At 51.7% G+C, this 17,886-nt stretch overlaps 1 protein-coding gene and 1 non-coding gene across 2 annotated transcripts; one reads left to right on the top strand and one right to left on the bottom strand.

Moving 5' to 3' along the window:
* Nucleotides 1-5,168: 5,168 nt before the first annotated feature.
* On the top strand, nt 5,169-5,288 carry LOC123281918 (U6atac minor spliceosomal RNA). Its single transcript, XR_006521714.1, has one exon. It is a non-coding gene; the product is annotated as a U6atac minor spliceosomal RNA (small nuclear RNA).
* Nucleotides 5,289-10,162: 4,874 nt separating this feature from the next.
* On the bottom strand, nt 10,163-17,854 carry COX4I1 (cytochrome c oxidase subunit 4I1). The gene is made up of 5 exons (XM_014838176.3): nt 17,661-17,854; nt 16,446-16,519; nt 12,101-12,268; nt 11,344-11,475; nt 10,163-10,420 (listed from the first exon to the last, which is right to left on the bottom strand). The coding sequence occupies exons 2-5, from the start codon at nt 16,516-16,518 to the stop codon at nt 10,284-10,286; spliced, it is 510 nt and encodes a 169-aa protein (XP_014693662.1). The 5' UTR covers nt 16,519; nt 17,661-17,854; the 3' UTR covers nt 10,163-10,283.
* Between the last annotated feature and the right edge of the window lie 32 nt (nt 17,855-17,886).

Genomic DNA, 17,886 nt, shown 5'->3' with positions numbered 1-17,886 from the left:
CTGGTTCTGCAGCTGGGACCCCCCTTTATTAACGGGCCTGGGCTCAAGAGCACCTGCGGGCCAGTTCGCCCCAGATTCACTGCCCTGGAGATTCCGACTCAGGCACCCAGGGTTAGGGCAGAGAGGTCGGCGTTTCCGGCCAATTGCCCAGGCACCTGGGGGCTGAGTGTGCCCTGAGTCTCTGGGGCGGCTCTCGACCCCTCAGACGCACTAGGGTAAGGCCCACACCTCAGCGCCTTTAAAGAGTTGCCCAGGTGATCCTAACACGCCGTCTGGGCTAAGAAGCACTGGGAAGAAGCCTTGTGGCATCATGAATTTCCTGACACCATTTCAGCGTCCTTGGGAGGGACGCCCAGCTCTTGACATGCCGCTTCAGTCGGGAGACCAACTTTTCCAGTCGTCCTGAGACCGAGGGGTTCTGGGGTGTGTAGGTTGCCAGGTGTCCTGCACGGACATGTCCCGTGTTTGGTAATTTTGTCCTGCTCCTGTTGCGACTTTGTCAGGACACCCTACACGTCCTGTATCAGCTTCTTTCAATAAATTACAAAACTCCACAGTTAGAGCTATTTCTCCACAGTGGTCGGCAGGTTAGGCAGCCACTGACAACCCTGGGGGCGCAGGGCTTTAGCTGAGGCTGGGACGGTCATGGGAGAGCCCAGCAGGCTGGCCACCCTCACCCGCTGCCTGTCTCAGACGAGCAGCGATGGAGGCTGGGCCTCAACACGTGCGGCTTTGAGAGGAGCAGCCGGAACGTCCATCGGATTCATAAAGGGGTCTTTAAGCCCCCAAGGATGGCAATCCTGCCCTCCGCGCTTGGCCACAATGCACGCCCTGGTGGTGCGCTGGACTGGACCCGGCGCTCGCCCCACGCAGCTGCATTTTACGGAGGAGACGGGATTCCGATGTCCCTCCCACGACGAGGTGCTGGCTGCAGGGCAGGGCAGGAAGGGACGGCTCAGGAGGCAATTGGTCAGTGGGAGAGTAGTGGGGGCCTGAGTTTAGCTCATCTTGTTGTTGACTTCTGGTTCGGTTTTTTTTTTTTTTTTTGGAGGGGGGAGTGGCTGTTATAGGGCAAAGGCCAACAGATGAAGAAGTTGTTTGAAAAGACCCTTAGAGGTTGACTCGTTCCTAGGGTTTGGACATGTTTATTTATTCAATAAACATTTACCGAGCACCTACCATGGGCCAAGAGTTGTTACAAGGTGCTCAAGCAAAAACAGCAACACAGCAGGCATCGACTGGCCTCTGGTGCAGCCAAGTGGGATTCAAATCCCAGCTCTACCTTTACTGGCTGTGTGACCTTGCACAAGTCACTTAACCTCTCTGTGCCCCCCTCCCTTAATCTGTAAAATGGGGAGAATAACCTCATGGCTGCAATGAGGAAATAATGCATGTAGGGCATAAGCCAGGGCTGGGACCCAGGCAGCCTGAGTTGGTGACGGTACATTAAGCCCTGGCCAACCTACTTCAAAGATGAAGTCCCTGTGCACCCTGACTCAGGGTGCAGGGCCGATACAGGCTGCATGCAGCTGCTCTCAGGCACACTTTTTCCAGCGCTGTAAGCCTACATCGCACCTTCGTAAACTACGTTTTGCTTTCCGGTCATGCCAAGTCAAGGCCCGTGCAGAGCACCCCCTGGTGGTGACATGCAGTTTGAAGAGCTGGCACCTGCAGCAGGACCACTCGTGGGCTACAGGATCCTGCAGGGCAGAGGAAGGGCGGCTGGAGGAGAGCAAGTCGCAGCGACTGCCTGGTGAGCGCTGGGTTTGGCCAGAGCCGCCCTGCAAGTCCCCCGCCTGTGGGTGAGGCGCTGCGACCAGCAGAGATGGTGAGGAGGACGCCGGGTGGGCCGCGTGCCTCCCGCGCCTCGCCCTCTGGGCTGGGAAGGCTCCGGGGAAGCCCCTGTCCGTTCTGCCCTGGCCTTGTCTGGATGCCCCGCTCTACAAACAAGACGGCTGAGGTCTCAGCGCGCCCTCTGCTGTCCAAGACTAAGAATGCGGCCCCTGAAATACCAAGTCTAACCCTCCAAGACGCAGCTCCAATCGCATGATTTGTGGTGCCTGCAAGCTGCTGACAACCCTCTAAAAGGCCTCTGAGCCCCTGCCCTGGGGCAGGAACCGCGGCTCTGGGGCGACAAAGGACACAGGCACAAATCAACCATGCCTCAAATGGGCAAAGGACCTGAACAGACTGTTCCAAAGAAGATACACAAAAGGCCAACAGGCACATGGAAAGATGCTCGACATCACTAGTCCTCAGGGAAATGCAGATTAAAACCACAATGAGATTTCCCCTCACACCTCTTAGAGTAGCCATCGCCAAAAAGAGGAGATAACAAATGTTGGCGTGGATGTGGGGAAAAGGGAACCCTGGGCACTGTCGGTGGGATTGTAAATCGGTACAGCCACTATGGAGAATGGTATGGAGGATCCTCAAAACATTAAAAATAAAACTACCATGTGATCCAGCTATTCCACTTCTGGAATCGATCCAAAGGAAACAAAAACACTAACTTGAAAAGATGTGTGCACCCCATGCTCACAGCAACATTATTCACAAAAGCCGAGACACGGAGACAGGCTAAGTGTCCATCAACGGATGACAGAACAGAGACGCTGTGGTGTATATACATAGACAATGGGGTATTATTCAGCCATAAAAAAAGGAGGAAATCCTACCATTTCCAACAACATGGATGGAACTTGAAGGCATTACGCTGAGTGAAATGTCAGACAGGGCAAGACAGACATTGTACAATCTCACTTACACGTGGAATCTAAGAAACAAACAACTGGAAAAAAAAAAAAAAAAGACCAACTCACAGAAAAAGAGATCAGGCTTGCGGTTCCCAGAGGCAGACGGTGTTAGGAAGGAGAGTTGGGGGAAGGTGGCCAACAGGTAACAACTTCCAGGTGAAAGATAAGTAAGTACTGGGATGTGATGTGCAGCGTGACGACGATAACTAACCCTGCGGTGTGAGACACAGGAAGGTTGTGAGGAGAGCAAATCCCAAGAGTTCTCATCGCAAGGAAAAAGGCGGGGATTTTTTCTTTTTTCTTGTATCTTTTCTTTTTACTGTATCTATATGAGATGATGGATGTTAGTGGAACCTACTGTGGTAATCATTTCACAATATATGTAACTCAAACCGTCAGGTTGTACACCTTACACAGTGATGTATGCATAAGGGGGGGAAAAAGAAAGCAGAATTTAAAAAAAGGAACCCAAGAAGTCATTTTTAAGAGGAACTTTATTCTGGATATTGAGGACGTCGTGGAGCACCTGGACTGAGAGCAGTGTGAGCGTGGCCCAGCTGGGGGTCGAGCCCGGATCTAAGGCATCTGGAGGCTGCAGGAGGAGTCCTGGGAAGGCCTCACCCGGGGGAAAGCGGAGGAGGGAAGTGAAATTAGACACAATCAGGGAATACTGGCATCAACGTCTGACACCTTGCAAAGCACACAGAAGACTTCACAGAAACTCAAGAGTTGCTGAGAGTTGCTGTCCAAAGAAAGCCCTATACTTCCTCCCAACCGAAAACAGCTTTTCCTCTTCAAACACCAATATCAAAGAGAAATTTAAAATAAATGCGCAACTTGTTCAATTGTTCTTTCCAAAAAAAAAAACTAACGGAGACTCCCATGGTGACACTCCCTTTCAGAGAGCACTCTGTGACACGGCATGGGACCCAGGGACACGCCCCTGCCGGCCTCTGAGCTGCACGGGAGGTCGCACAGAAGCCTTGCTGCAGGCCGCTCTCCACCTGTGCCGGGGCTGACCCTGCACACGTGGGAACAAGTGAAAACCCGGCTCAGCGGCTGCTACGGAAGGAACTGCCACTGCCCGGGTGAAGAAGCCTGCTGGGGTGACAGTCACAGGAAGTAAAAAGAGGCAGACAGCAAGTCAATAGGAAGCAGACAGGAAACAGGAAACAGGAAGCAGACAGGAAGAGCTCCTTTCTCCTCTAGGCTTCCCTCCTTTCTCTTCCAGCTTCGAGGCTCCCTGAGGGCCTGCTGTGGCAGAGGCTAAGCCAGCTGGCCAAGCCGAAGCACAGTTTGCAGTACGTGGGCCCCAGCGACCATCAGCCAGCACGGAAGGTGGGTTTGAAGCTGAGAGACAGTAACTTAGCTGACACAGTCCATCTCTTAGGCTGCTCAGCCACCATGCACATTCCTTTACAAGCTCATGGGCCTCCATCAAACATCAACCAACTCTACACCCCCAAAACCAAGATGCAAATGTCCTTCACACACAGGAAGATGTTCTTCCCCTCACCCCAAAATGAGCACTAAGTCCCAGCAGTCACTGTAGATACCCTGCGCTGTGTGAATTGCTCCTCAAATTCAGTCCCAGGCCATCTCAATATCCCTTACCCGACGGCTAAATTCTAAAATGAACCCCCAACAAACTTGGATAAAATAATGAAGGGAAGGAAAGCAGGAGAGGAAAAATAGTTAATACACATATGGGCACGCACACAACAAGCAAGGAAGAAAACACGCTTGGACGCCACAGTCCTCCCTTCTGACGCTGGTCACGAGGCCACAGCTGAAATTCTGAACCTCCTTCCACCAGTGCGCATCCTGGATTCCCCTCGCCTTGTCCAGGCCTCAGCTGGTGAGGTGCTTCACCTCTCAGGGTGACCCAAATCTTCTTTCACGTAAGGTCTGAATCCTGGGGGTCCTGCCTTTTTGTGGTTATTGTAAACTGTTGTTTTATGTCAACTTTTACTTACTGGCCTTCGGAGTTCCTAGAGGCACCCATGAGGATCCCCTGGGCTCTGGACATAGCCTTCCTTGTCCCCCTTGTGTAGCACAAACCTGCTTCCCCTTGGGAATCCGGATGAGTCATCCCACAGGGTACAGCAGCCCCCTTCTCTTCCTGTTGGTTCAGGGGCCTGAGGAGCCCCGCACAGGCGTGGCAGTCTCAGTGTCCAGTTCACTGGAGCCATTGTTGTGTCTCCTGGTGGAATCATTAATTCCCTTGGGAATCAGGCCTCCAAAGCGGCAGAGAGAATGTTCAGAAATGGGAAACAAAAATCCTGCCAGTGTGTGATTTCTTAGATGTGATAGTGAAAAGGGCCACTCCCCCTTCCACCCCTTGATCCCTGACACATGGATTCAGTCTAAGGAAAAAGGAGAATGGCATATCGGTCTCTTATGAGAAGCATATTTTTGTACGAAAGGAAAGAAGCACTCTCCTTGACAAGAATGGAGGAGGCCCTCGGGCCTCAGAACACGAATACCGTGAAAGCACTGCCACCTCCTTTGTGGCTTTCTCCACTTCTGGGTAGAGACTCAAAAGAATTGAAAGTTAGGACTTGAAAAGATATTTGTACACCCATGTTCCTATCAGCATTATTCTCAACGGCCAACGGTGGACACAGCCCAAGTGTCCATCGGCGGATGGATGGATAAGCAAAACGGGCTATATACATACAATGGAATATTATTCAGCCTTAAAAAGAAGAAAGGAAACTCTGCCATGTGCTACAACATGAACGAAGCTTGAGGTCATTACGCTGAGTGAAATAAGTCACACACAAAGAGTCACTTATAGGAGGGCTCCACTTACGCGAGGTTCCTGGAGTAGTCACACCATAGACACGGCGCGTAGGACAGTAACGACCAGGGGCTGGGGAGGGAACGGGAGTTCGTGTTTAAGAGCACCAGACTCTCAGTTTGGGAAGGTGAAAAAGTTCTGGAGACGGATAATGACAATGGTTGCACAACAATGTGAATGTGCTTAATGCCACTGAGTTGTCCACTTAAAAATGGTTAAAATTGAAACTTGTATGTTCTATATATTCTACCACAATTAAAAATTCATGAAAAAAAGGTAACACATCCTGTAACCTAGAACCCCATGTCTTGAGAATGGTACGCCCAACTACCCACCACTGAGCGCTCATAAGGCCACTTCAGAAGGCCAGCTGCTTCTAGGCGAGGGGGTCTCTGGTAAGACCAGTGAAGTCCACGGGCATGAGCCCCCTGCCACATGAATGAGTCTACGCAGTGCCAGGTTGGGGCTCGGCGTTGGTCTCCGCTGTTGGCAGACCAGGGAAAGGAAGGCTCTGCTCCCAGGGCAGCCTCTGGGAAAGGAAGTCCACATTGTGCGGCCCATGCATAGCCTCCATCCCTGCCAACATGGCGGCCTGGTCCACAGACACACTGATCCAACATGAGGTGCCACGGGGAGGGACCCCGCCAAAACCCCAGTTTCTGTTGACTGGTGTGTTGCTGAGTACTGTTCACGCTTTCCTGTTTGCTTTGTATGTCTCATCACCCAGAGATCTCAGTATGTTGGATGGATGTTAATCCACTACAGTAAGTATCCTCTTGAAGCTCAAATTCACTTTCCTGACCTTCTAGAAGGAGGTGTGGTTCAGGATAAAACGTTTCTAATTCACAAGAGCCCCCCTCTTAGGTTGGTTTCATTTGAGGTTGAAAAACATGGCAGCTGGCCTTCTGAGATTTCCAGGCTGCCTTCACTTCCCCGACACGTGTCTGGATCTTACTGTTCCTTCAGCCCTGCTGTCCTTGTCCTGGTCAATCCAACTCCACTCTTAGCAGTTTCTCTGCCATGTGGGTCCCTGTCTCAGAGGTCAGGCCGGGAGGGTCAGTGTCAAGCCTGAGAGTGCTCCAGCCCCTTTGGACCTGACCCAGGGCCCCCGCCATTCGCCTGCTGTTGGATTGGGCAACCCCTCCGGGCACCATCGGATGGTCCCACACCGCTGCCATCCCAGTGAGAAGCTGGGCTACCAGGGAGTCTCAGTTCTCAGGTCCATCAGCTGCCCCCTGCCTCCGTCTGCTCCTTCTGCTTCCTCTGGCACCAAAGCAGACCCTGTGCAGGGCTTGTGGCCCCAATGATTTGTCCCTGCCCGTTTGTACTTTGGGCATCATGGTGGGGGGTGGAGGGTCTTAGGAATATCTCACCTAATTTTCTGAGAGATATTGTCAACAGGGCTTTTGGTTTGCTATCTAGTTACCCTGTTTTTATGTGGGGATTCACAGAAACTCAACAAGTGTCCCCTCGCAGCCTTCATCCTCCCAGAGGCCCCGCCCCCTGCCTTCACCCCTCGGCCCTTGGGTCATCATCATTTGGCCAGTATTCCACCAGCGTCCAGTGGGTTTGCCTTCCTCGTGCGTGTCCGATTCCTGTGCTCACGCCTCCTACTTAGATCTCACTCCTTCCTTCCGAGTTCAAGTCTCGTCTCCCTGGACTGTGTCCTTCAGGACTTCTCTCAGCAAAGACCTGTCAGTAATAAATGCTCTTAATCTTCGCCTGTAACTACGTTTTCCCCTGCTCTTGGTTAACAGTTTAGCTGATTCTATCATTCTAGAGGAAACATTGTTCCACTGCCGCTGGCTTCTAGGGTCGCCTTTGGTTAAGTCTGCTGCTGTCTGTCCCTTTGTAGGGAATGATTTTTAAATTCTACAGGGTGGAAAGGTGAGCACTGAGAGCAAGTGAGAGGCAAAAATAACAATAGTAACAAGGGACGAAGCACATTTTAGATGGCGACGAGTTCTCCAAGCCTCAGGCATGAGGAGCAGCCAGGCAGGGGCTCTGCAAGTGATCTCATGCCCCCCCGCTGAGGAAGCCCCCCTCGAGGCCCACTCCTGAATCCCCCACAGGCCTCCACGGAGCCAAGCTGGGGGCTGCTCCAACCGCCTCCTTAGTGCCCCACTTCCTTCCTCTCCCTCACTTGCAGCCCCACTGGTCATCTGTTCCTGAACCCGGCCAGCTCCATCCTCCTCACGGCCTTGGTTTGCCGAACCTCCAGTTTGGAACTGTCTCCACTGGCCACCCCCGCCGCCACTCACTCAAGTTCTGGCATGAGTGGCTCCTTCTCGTTCTTCAGGTCTCGGTTCACACGTTACCTCCCCCGTGAGGCCTAACCCAACCAAACTCAAACTGTTCCCAGCCCTACCAAAACACCATCTCCATCAGCCTCGCCGCCCCCAGGAGCACTGCTGAACCTTCTCATTCTTTCCTACATTGTTTGACTCGCCCTTGGTGTTCCCATGAGCCTTGTGAGGGTGAGGGTTCCGACAATCAACAGATGGTCAAGTAAACCTCCGCTTAAGAGGCTGGGTTGAATCCAGCATTAACGCTACTCCCTCTCAAATTCCCACTAAAATGGCAATAAAGGGAATTTTTTTTTTAAAAGCTTTTATTTTTTTCCTTTTCCTCCCCAAAGCCCCCCAGTACATAGTTGTATATTATTCGTTGCGGGTCCTTCTAGTTGTGGCATGTGGGATGCCGCCTCAGCGTGGTTTGATGAGCAGTGCCATGTCCACGCCCAGGATTCGAACCAACGAAACACTGGGCTGCCTGCAGTGGAGCATGCGAACTTAACCACTCGGCCACGGGGCCAGCACTTTTTTTTTTTTTTTTTTGAGGAAGATTAGCCCTGAGCTAACATCTGCTGCCAATCCTCCTCTTTTTGCTGAGGAAGACTGGCCCTGAGCTAACATCCATGCCCATCTTCCTCTACTTTACATGTGGGACACCTGCCACAGCATGGCTTGACAAGTGGTGCCAGGTCCGTGCCTGGGATCCAGACTGGGGAACCCTGGGCTGCCGAAGTAGAGCGCAAGAACTTAACTTTTGTGCCACCAGGCCAGCCCCAGGGAATTTCTTAAGGCCTAAATCCACAAGGACAAAGAGAACAGAAGAGGACTCGATAGTCCCATTTTGGAATTTGACAGTGACGTACAAGTGGTAATCCTCTTAGAAAGTTGGAGCGCAGGTTACCACGTGGGAATCGGGAGGCCAGGGAGAAGCTGACTGCTCCACGGAGAGTCCCAGGCTCAGACAGACTCCATCTGGAGCTATTCCAGGGTAGAAGCAGTTTGAGGGCCAAAAGCACCTTCAGACACTGTCTCCCCCACCAGCTCGCTCCCACTCAGGCAGCACCTTCTGCTCTAGCCCAGTTCAGTCCTGTCATCTAACCCGGGTGAGGGCCCCTTCCTCTCGGGTCGTTCCGAGGAGGGAGACAGTGGCTTCGGAGAGCCTGGCTAGGGCAGGTCCTCCAGTAAGGGTCATTTAAGGGTCAGAAGAGCCAGGTGAGGGGCCAGGGGTGACCTTGGGCCAGGTCAGGCACCTCAGCCCCTGCACAAGAGCCCATCCTGGGAAGCAGCTGAAAACGGCATCACCCAGCAGGAGGCCCAAGCTTTGCAGCTGAAGCCACCCAGAGGCCACACTGGTTCACAGCCACACTCCCCTGGCCTGCAGCACTAGCATTTCCTCTCTCCCACAAGGCAGGGAGGGCCTCCCAGGGAAGTCAGCTGGCCCTTGAGAACAAGGCATCAAGGACATTTCTAAAGCAGCGGGAAAACACCACCATAAGGGGCTATAATTAATCTGTTAATTTAAATTAGTTAGTTCAAGCCTTCCAACTACTTAAGGCCCTCTTCCTGTGACACTGCTCTGGTCAAGCCCCGGGAAGTACAGCTGCGCTTCTCCAGGCCACCTCCTGCCCCCGCATCATCCCTGCACCAAGGCCACCAGGAGAGCCCTTTGCACGGCCATCTCTGTGGCCCTCACCTCCCGGGCTGGACTCCGGGACTTGTCCTACTCCTCCACGCAGCATCTCAGGGAGCAGGGAGGGAACCCATGTGTAGAGCAGGGTGGGGAAGAACAGGACCGCGGGATGAGAGCCCCCCAGGGAGCCTGCCAGGGGCCAGAATGCTGCCCCTTAAACCACCACCTGGCTTCGTGGCTGCTGCTTAGCTGGAAAGGCTAGTTGCCAGGGAACCGAGCTGGCCCGAAGCAGACCAAGGGAAGCGAGCCCGTCACTCAGGCCTCAGTCGGGAGCAGAGGACCCAGGCTGCCCCTCCCAGGCCCACAGTCCCCACTCCAACCAACACTGACCATTTCAAGGGGGGAGGGTCAGTCCCAGCAGGAAGTGGCCATGGTGACATTTGTTGGTCTGGCTAACATAATGGGATTTTACTCTCATAAAAGTCTCATCAAAACCCTAAAACATTGTACATGATAAGACTCTGTATTCCCAGTTTTTATATCATGTACTCTTATACAATTTATTTTTGCCATTTCATTTGTGCCTAAAACATGTCTACTTCAAATGCTTGGGAGAAACCTACTGTTTTTCAAATAACAGACACCTCCATTTAGTTATCAAAGAATCAGCCACAAAGGATTTCACGTAAACTGCTCATTTATTAGCACTGGTACACGACGTGACGGTTTCCAGTAAATATATGCTGAGCTGCATGGAGGTGACAGAGCGAGGTGAGGTTCAGATATGGAACGGCGGGTGCTTATTTCTTCCACTCGTTCTTGTCGTAGTCCCACTTGGCAGAGAAGCCCTGGATCGGGCTGACCTTCATGTCGAGCATCCTCTTGGTCTGCTTGGCCACCCACTCCTCATCAAAGGTGTGTGGGACAGGGCCGTACACTACAGTCCAAAACAGTTTCGTGAGGCCACTATCTCGACAAGTCGTTGCTAAGCCAATGTGTTACGTGGGGCAGGTCATCCCCAACACACTGGCAACCAGGTCAGCGCAGCCACCTGCCACTCAACACCAACACCCACAGACACACTGGTTTTGAATTCTGGGCAGACAACCTTGACATTTACAAATTACTCCTTTGTTCATAATTAGCAATATAATACCAGAGCTAAAAGCAGAAGGCCTTCTCTATAGGATGTAAATAATGAGGTCTAGAGGCCAGTGTGGAAGACAGACAGAGCCAAAGGGGACTTGGGAAAAGATCTAATAGGCAGACATTACTAACCCGTGTCCACAATCAATCCACAGGACAGGATGACACCTACCCAGAATGGGAAAATACCTACTCTGCCTGGACAGGAAGAACCCAAGAGAGGCCATGCTAGAATGAGCAGACAACGCTAACACTGTGAAAGCAGAAAACTTCTGGGTCTGGAGACCCAGAATCCTGGTTATCGAGATGCAGTCCCCATACAGTTCAAACAGCCCTCTGACAAGTCAGAGTTCCCTTTTCCTTGACCTAACCTTCACTATACTATCTCTTGATAAAAGACTAGTGACCAGACAAACCACCACTGGAAACGCAGGGTGCTGTACAAAGCAGGGAAGTCGTTCCCCACCAAGCACGGCGCACTGTGAGTAAATCAGATTCCGGCTCACGCCACTTGGCTAATGCGAGCCAGTTTCCCAAACCTGGGAAACAGTTCTGGGATGGAGCCCAGGAGGGAGGTGCCCATCTCGTGTGAAGACCACCCTGCAGCCCACTCCCAGCCACTGAGAGATGGAGCTGCGCTGGCTCCATCCAGCTCTGGTGCGGCTGAGACCTGAGACCCACTGCAGGCCGCAGTCCCCTCTCCTCTCTACTTACCATAGTGCTTCTCCCAGATCAGAAGGAGAGCAGTGAAGCCGATGAAGAACATGGCAGCGCCCACAACTGTCTTCCACTCGTTCGTGCCCCTATTCATTTCAGCAAAGCTCTCGTTGAACTTAATGCGATATACTAAGAACAGAAAGGACAGTCGTTTGCAGGCAGAAAGACCTATAGGGACAAAAAGCTCCCTCCTCCACAGCACTCCACCCTTTGTCCCACAACAACTCAGCTAAGGGATAAAACACGGAGTGAGGCATACGACGCAGGCCTAAGGCCGTGACAGGCTCGTGCACGTGCTCTCTCACACATGCATGTAAGGGGTGAGGGAGGGAAGAAAATGCATGGAGTTTGCTTTGGGTGCAAAAACCCAGTGAAATCCCTTCTTCTTGAGATTACGGTGTGGGTCTCACTTAATCTCCTTGCTTGCATACCCTCTCCTACCTGACAGTGTTTGCTGCTCTTCCGTGAATAATCCACAGTAAACCCGTCCTACCCAGCAGGCACTGAGAAGCTGCACCCACACACTCCGCACTCTCCTGACCCACACACGGCTGCTCTGCGTCCACGTCCACGCTCCTCCCCGGGGGCTGCAGCCCCAGAAGCAGAGACAAAGGGGCCCGGGCAGAGGTCCAGTCAGCTGGCAGAGTACAGAAACACAACACACAGACCCTCCCAAGCGTGCTGGTCTCTGGCAGCACTCCCGAGCTACAGCAGAAACTCCCTCACTGTGGGCCCGCTTCCCCGCGATACCCACGTTCAACTTTCTCCTCAATGGAGAGGCTGCTCCAGGGGGCCTTCTCCTTCTCTTTCAAGGCCTTCTGGCTGGCGGAAAGGCTCTTAACGTGGGCCACATCGGGCAAGGGGTAGTCCCGCCGGTCGACGTAACTCGGGAGAGCAAAGTCCTCACTCTTCACAACGCTTCCTAAAACACAGTGGACAAACATTTGCAAGTTCACAGAAGCTCCATTACAAACAAGCTGGTACTTCTAAAAACCGAAATAAGTACAGGTATGTACACCCTGAAAACCTCAGTCGTCGCAGGGGCTGCGGCCACTGTTCCAACCAGCGGAAGGACGGTCGTGTGAACAGGGAGCAGGCTTGTCCTGCATGGCCCAGACGGCAGGGTGAGGATGAGGGGTAGATGGCTAACAGCAGCACTCCTCTTCAGAGCAAAACAAAAACCTGCCGGGGCCAACAGCTGACAGAGGCAGCACTTCCCACAACCAACAGTACTCACACAGAGGCCACCCAAGGCCTCTCAGCGTTCCCTGCCCCGGCCTGGGGACTAGACTAAACAAGGCCCTTCTGCGAGGGACTCGAACTAGTGAGGAAGAAGAAAAACAATATAACACTTGCAAAAGAAAAAAGTGTTCCAGGGGCTGGCCCCGTAGCCAAGTGGTTAAGTTCGTGCGCTCCGCTGCAGGCAGCCCAGGGTTTCATCAGTTCTAATCCTGGGCGGGGACATGGCACTGCTCATCAAACCACGCTGAGGCAGCATCCCACATGCCACAACTAGAAGGACACACAACTAAGAATATACAACTATGTACTGGGGGGCTCTGGGGAGAAAAAGGAAAAAAATAAAATCTTTTAAAAAAAAAAAAAGAAAAAAGTGTTCCAAGTTCAGAAAGATGGTTACTGCGGCACTGTTTACTACAGCAAAAACCCAGACCACCTGTGTCCAAGAGAGGGCGGCCTCAGAGACTGAGCCAGCTCCTGAGAAAGGTGCGTCACGGAGCAGGCGCTCATCTGTTCAACAAGGGTTTCCCGAGCGCCCAGTACATGCTGAGCGCGCTCCAGACACCTGGGATCAGCAGGGACACAAGCAGACTCCTGCCCGCTAGTGCTCGCACGCCAGGAGTGGGAAACAAACAACAGACATCCAGACGCACAGATTACAGAGCATGCTAGGAAATGGGCGCTCTGGAGAAAAGGCAAAAGGAGAGCAGAGGAAGGGGATGAGGAGGAATGTGTGTGGCAGACGCAGGAGGCAAGTCACAACATAAAGAAGAGGCAGAGCCATAGGCTCAAAACGGAAGGACAACCGTGGACTCGACAAGGCAGGAACAATATCAGGGTTTCTGGTTTTTCTGCTTAAAAACATAAATCATGTCTACTTACTCACACGTATATGTAACTCACACACAAAACTCCCGGCAAAGTAAACACACGACGCTATCAGTGGGAAGCCGAAGGACAAAATGGGCATTTCTGCTCAGACATAGAAATTGTAGTGCCTTAAAATGAGCATGTACTCATGTATTACTCAAGTAAAGAGGAAAAAAGTTCAGACAGCAAAAGACAATATCTTAATTTTTCTTTTGGGTTTTCCCACTGCTAAAAGCTGTTTGTTCAACTCTATCCTACGTCTGCAAGTCTTTGTGTTCCAAACTGGCGAACACAGGCCACCTGCAGAAACGCTTCACCTCCACTAGTTTAGTCCCGAGGATTAAAATCTCCCAAATCATGTTAACAATAGTGACAGAAAACATCAAGCCTTAAGGAAAGTAGTATAACTTCTCTAGATGCTTATCTTTGCCACGCAAATGACTAGCACCCTTATTTATTTATACTTGACCCTTATCCCAAAAGGATTTGAGGGGAAAGTGGCTAGAATTACTTCCATATTTTAAAATTTTCAGATTAAAATGATGAGTGGACTAAAAAGAACGGTGTATACCAGCACTCAGCTTACACATGAATTATTAAAAATAGATGTAAATTGGAATGATGACAATGTTCTAAAGTTGATTGTGGTGATAACGGCACAACTCAGTGAATATACTAAAAAACCATTGAAATGTACACTTTAAATGGGTGAAGGTATGTCATGTGAATTACCTGTCAATAAAGCTGTTATGAAGAGGTAAAGGTTTACAACTTTGGAGCACAAAACTGCATTTTCGAGAACAAGAATGGCCAATTCATGGTTTCAGGGCTGCCAGGGGTTGCTCAGTACTTTGGGCCTGGACCCTTGGCAAATACCAAACATTCTTTTTAAAAACAGAGAGAAGCAAAGACTTTGCATCCTAGTGAATGTTTTGTCATTTCTCTCCACAACCTGGACGGATTTCTGGCTGAGCCTCTGCTGAGGAAATCTGGTGAATCTGAGCTTCCCCTCAATCAGATGTGTCACTGCACAAATATCCAAACCGACAACAGTGGCCACCAACAGCACTCCATCAGACTTGTCTAGTGGACGACAGTTCTCTCCATCTGCCAACTGTGTGCTGGAGACAGCGCTGAATAAGATGGGCAAGGCCCGTGGCCTCAAAAAGCTTGTATTCTAGAGGCAGACAGACAAGACTCAAACATATGTGCAAACCCACGGTACGTCACCACTCTAAGGAAAAATGAAGTGGGATGACGCAGGGCAGGGGGCATCTTTAGGACAGGTGGTCAGGAAAGGCTGTTCTAAGTAATGTCTGCACTGAGGGCGATGACCAGAAAGCAGCAGCCAGCCACAACTCCGGAGCTCTGAAGCAGGAGGCAGCAGCCCTACGCATCTGAGGAACAACATACGCCGGGGGCTGGGAAGTGCGCGCGCCGGGGGCTGGTGTGGGTGGTTGTTGGCTTTTCTGAGTATGATGTGAAGACATCAGAAAGGCCAGATGCAGACCTTACTCTAGGCAGGAGAAGCCACTAGGTTTCAAGACAGGACTGACTTGATCTTAATTCTCAGCCAAAAACAATACCTAACAATAAGTCACAGCCACTACAAAGAGACAGAAGCTGGCTTCTCAGAAAGATCAGAATGACCAAAGGGACAAGAAGGAACTTTCGGGGGTGATGGAGATTAGTATGTCGTGACTGGGGTCATTGTTACACACTGTGTGAGCTTACCAAAATCCACAGAACACTACACCCAGAAAAGATAAGTTTTACTTTCTGTAAATTATACCTCAAACAAAGTAAATAAAAAGCTAAGAAAATAAGCCAGCAAAGCCTAGGCTTTTAATGAAGGAGGGTTTCTTCACATATGTTTTAACTAAACAACAAATCTTTATCGCTTACTCACTTAAACTAACATATATTTCAACAATACTCTAACTAGAATGATCTGTTTTAGAGTCTGTGTCCATGGTGTTGTCCTGGGCAACAGAACGAATACAAAGAAATGTAAGACAACAGTATCGCCAATCAAAGACACAATTTCAAGGGAAATTCACACATCAAGCAGTTCAGGTAACCCTAGTTCCTGGTTACTGAGCCCCTAGATACATAAACCTTGGTCTCCATCTTCATCGCCATCAAGCCTTGCACTCGACCCCTCAGGAACGACCTGCGATGCTGATTCCTGTTGTGTCCTCTTGCTTTCCCTCCCTCTGCAGTGCCGTTCCCCTCGCAAATGGGAGGTTCAGCCTGTAAGTCCTTCAGTATAGCAAAGTCTGTCCTCCAGAAGCCCCCCTGAACCCCAGGCCAGGCTCAATGCTTCTCCTCAGGGGCCTTCTCTTACTGACACACTGTCTTCATGTATCGGTCCCTCTCTAGATTGCAAACATCCTTGTGGAAAGACTCCACACCTTATACTCTTTTTATTCTCAATGCCTAACAGCGTCTGGTACCAAGATGATGTTTGATAAATGCAAAACTAAACTTGCCATAGTGAACTAAGTTCCTTACATATATTTCAGGTGAGAAAACAGATTCTTACACTTAAGTAGCTAGTCCAAGATAGAAATGCGATTGAACCCAGCTCAGGCTCGGAAGTCCAAGCTCCTTCCCTCCAATTGCCCCAGTAATGGAAACGGTATTGAAGGTAAGTGACTGGGAGGTTTTTTTAGAGGGAGGGGAGATCTTTAAAGGCAGGTAATGGTGTAGAAGAGCTCTTGAAAGGGGTAGAACTTGAACCTAAAAAAATGGGAAGGGAAGGAAAAGGGGGAAAATGTCAGTACAAGCAAAGATCTAGACTCATAGTCAATGACTCATAAATATGCTTAAATCTGAACTATGCTGTGTTAAAACACCTATACCTCCCCTCACAGCCCTAACAGCAGAATCAGCATCTTAGCCATCTGGTTTGAAACTCCAGCACAGGGCCTCACACACAGAAGCAGCAAAACAAAATTAGCTCAGCCTTAAAGAAAAGTTACACTTACCGTGTGCTCGTACACACACCGAGGTGGAAATTGCTCGCTTGCCAATTAGGCTAAATACTCTGGTAGCCAACATTCTGAAAGACAAAAACGTACACCTTCTCCATGAATGAGAGCAAACACCTACTGGGCATGATTCTTCTTTTTGCCCCAGTGCATTCTGGAAGTCAATGCAATTCTTTTGTTGTTTACTCCCCAACATAAATGATCCGTTCTTCATTACTGACTCTGAACTCACAAAACCACCTACGATGAGGTTTTTCTTAGCACTCAGCACGTTTTTACAGAGCTTCCTTATAAACCAAGTGCCACGATGTATACACTCCAGGCAATTAGCAGAAAATAGGCTTTCTTAAAAAACAAGGAGAAAAAAATTTAGTAAACAGACTCTGAAAAAACTAGAAACGGTAAAGCACTGTGCTGTGATGATGAGCCCCACTGTTTGGAGGGGAAAGGTTAACAGCTCACAGGGACTGCGGCATGCACCGCATTCAACTGAGTACCCGGTTATAAAGCTAATATGCGCATAGGATAGGAAGGGGAAATCAGGCAGAAAGCCTGCAAATACGGCCCTGGTCCACCTCCAATCCCTGCGGGAACGGACGACCTGGATGACCTATTCTCACCTGGGCCCTTCCTGCTCAGACCTCCCTACCCTTCCTTTAAAACTGCATCCTCCCAGGCACTGCTGATGATGAACATGACCCCGAACGCATTCGCAAAACATCCCCGACTAGGGGCAGAAGCAACAGAAGCATGACGTCAGTGCGGTACCCGGCCCTCTCGCTTCTCAAGTCACCGGCCCAGCCCGGCCCGGCCCTGCGGGGTCTGACCCCGAGCGCCCCTCCGGGAGCCCGTTACCCCGGGAGCCCGTTACCCCAAGCCGGTGGCGCACACGCCGCGCCCAGGGGTGACCTGCCCCGCGGGCCCGCGCCCTCGGCCAGCGGGCGCTCCAAGGTCACAGCCCGAGGCCAGCCTGCGGCCGCGGCACAACAGAAGGAACCGTGCCAGGGGCTTCTGGGCGGCACATGGGCCGCGACACGGCGGTCCCCGAGCCCCGAGCCCCCGGGGGCCGGCCCCAATGTCACCGGGCGCCGAGGCCCAACTGCCGCTTCCCGCTGGCTCCGGGTCGCAGGGCTGCAGGCACGCAGACCCGATGGCTCCCGGCCCCCGACCCTCCCCGGCCTCGCGGCGCTGACCGTCCGCAGCCTGCCTCACCTGCCGCCGCACCGCCGCTGCCCACCTCTCCCGCCGCGACCGCCCTCTACGCCCCGGCTGCCCGCGACCGGAAGAGAGCGAGGCCCGCCGCGGAGCACCACGGGATCCAGGCGGACTCCACCCCGCGCCCGGCCGCGCCGGAGGTCACCGAGCGGAAGTGAGGGAGCGTCGCGAACGTCGTAAAAGGCCGGGTCGGGCTGCTTTCCGGCGGGCGCTGAGGCACCGC

The sequence above is a fragment of the Equus asinus genome, chromosome 28, assembly GCF_041296235.1.
Source record: "Equus asinus isolate D_3611 breed Donkey chromosome 28, EquAss-T2T_v2, whole genome shotgun sequence".
In the NCBI taxonomy this organism is placed as follows: Eukaryota; Metazoa; Chordata; class Mammalia; order Perissodactyla; family Equidae; genus Equus; species Equus asinus.
This window is presented reverse-complemented; position numbering and strand designations above follow the sequence as displayed.

Bases quoted from the DNA above. Each gene is read 5' to 3' on its own strand.
- COX4I1 (XM_014838176.3), bottom strand. From the start codon at position 16,518: ATGTTGGCTACCAGAGTATTTAGCCTAATTGGCAAGCGAGCAATTTCC. The intron at 11,476-12,100 runs GTGGGTATCGCG...TTCTGTTCTTAG, and splicing joins CATTGAGGAGAAAGTTGAAC to TATATCGCATTAAGTTCAAC. The intron at 10,421-11,343 runs GTAAGTAGAGAG...TTTGGACTGTAG, and splicing joins GATCTGGGAGAAGCACTATG to TGTACGGCCCTGTCCCACAC.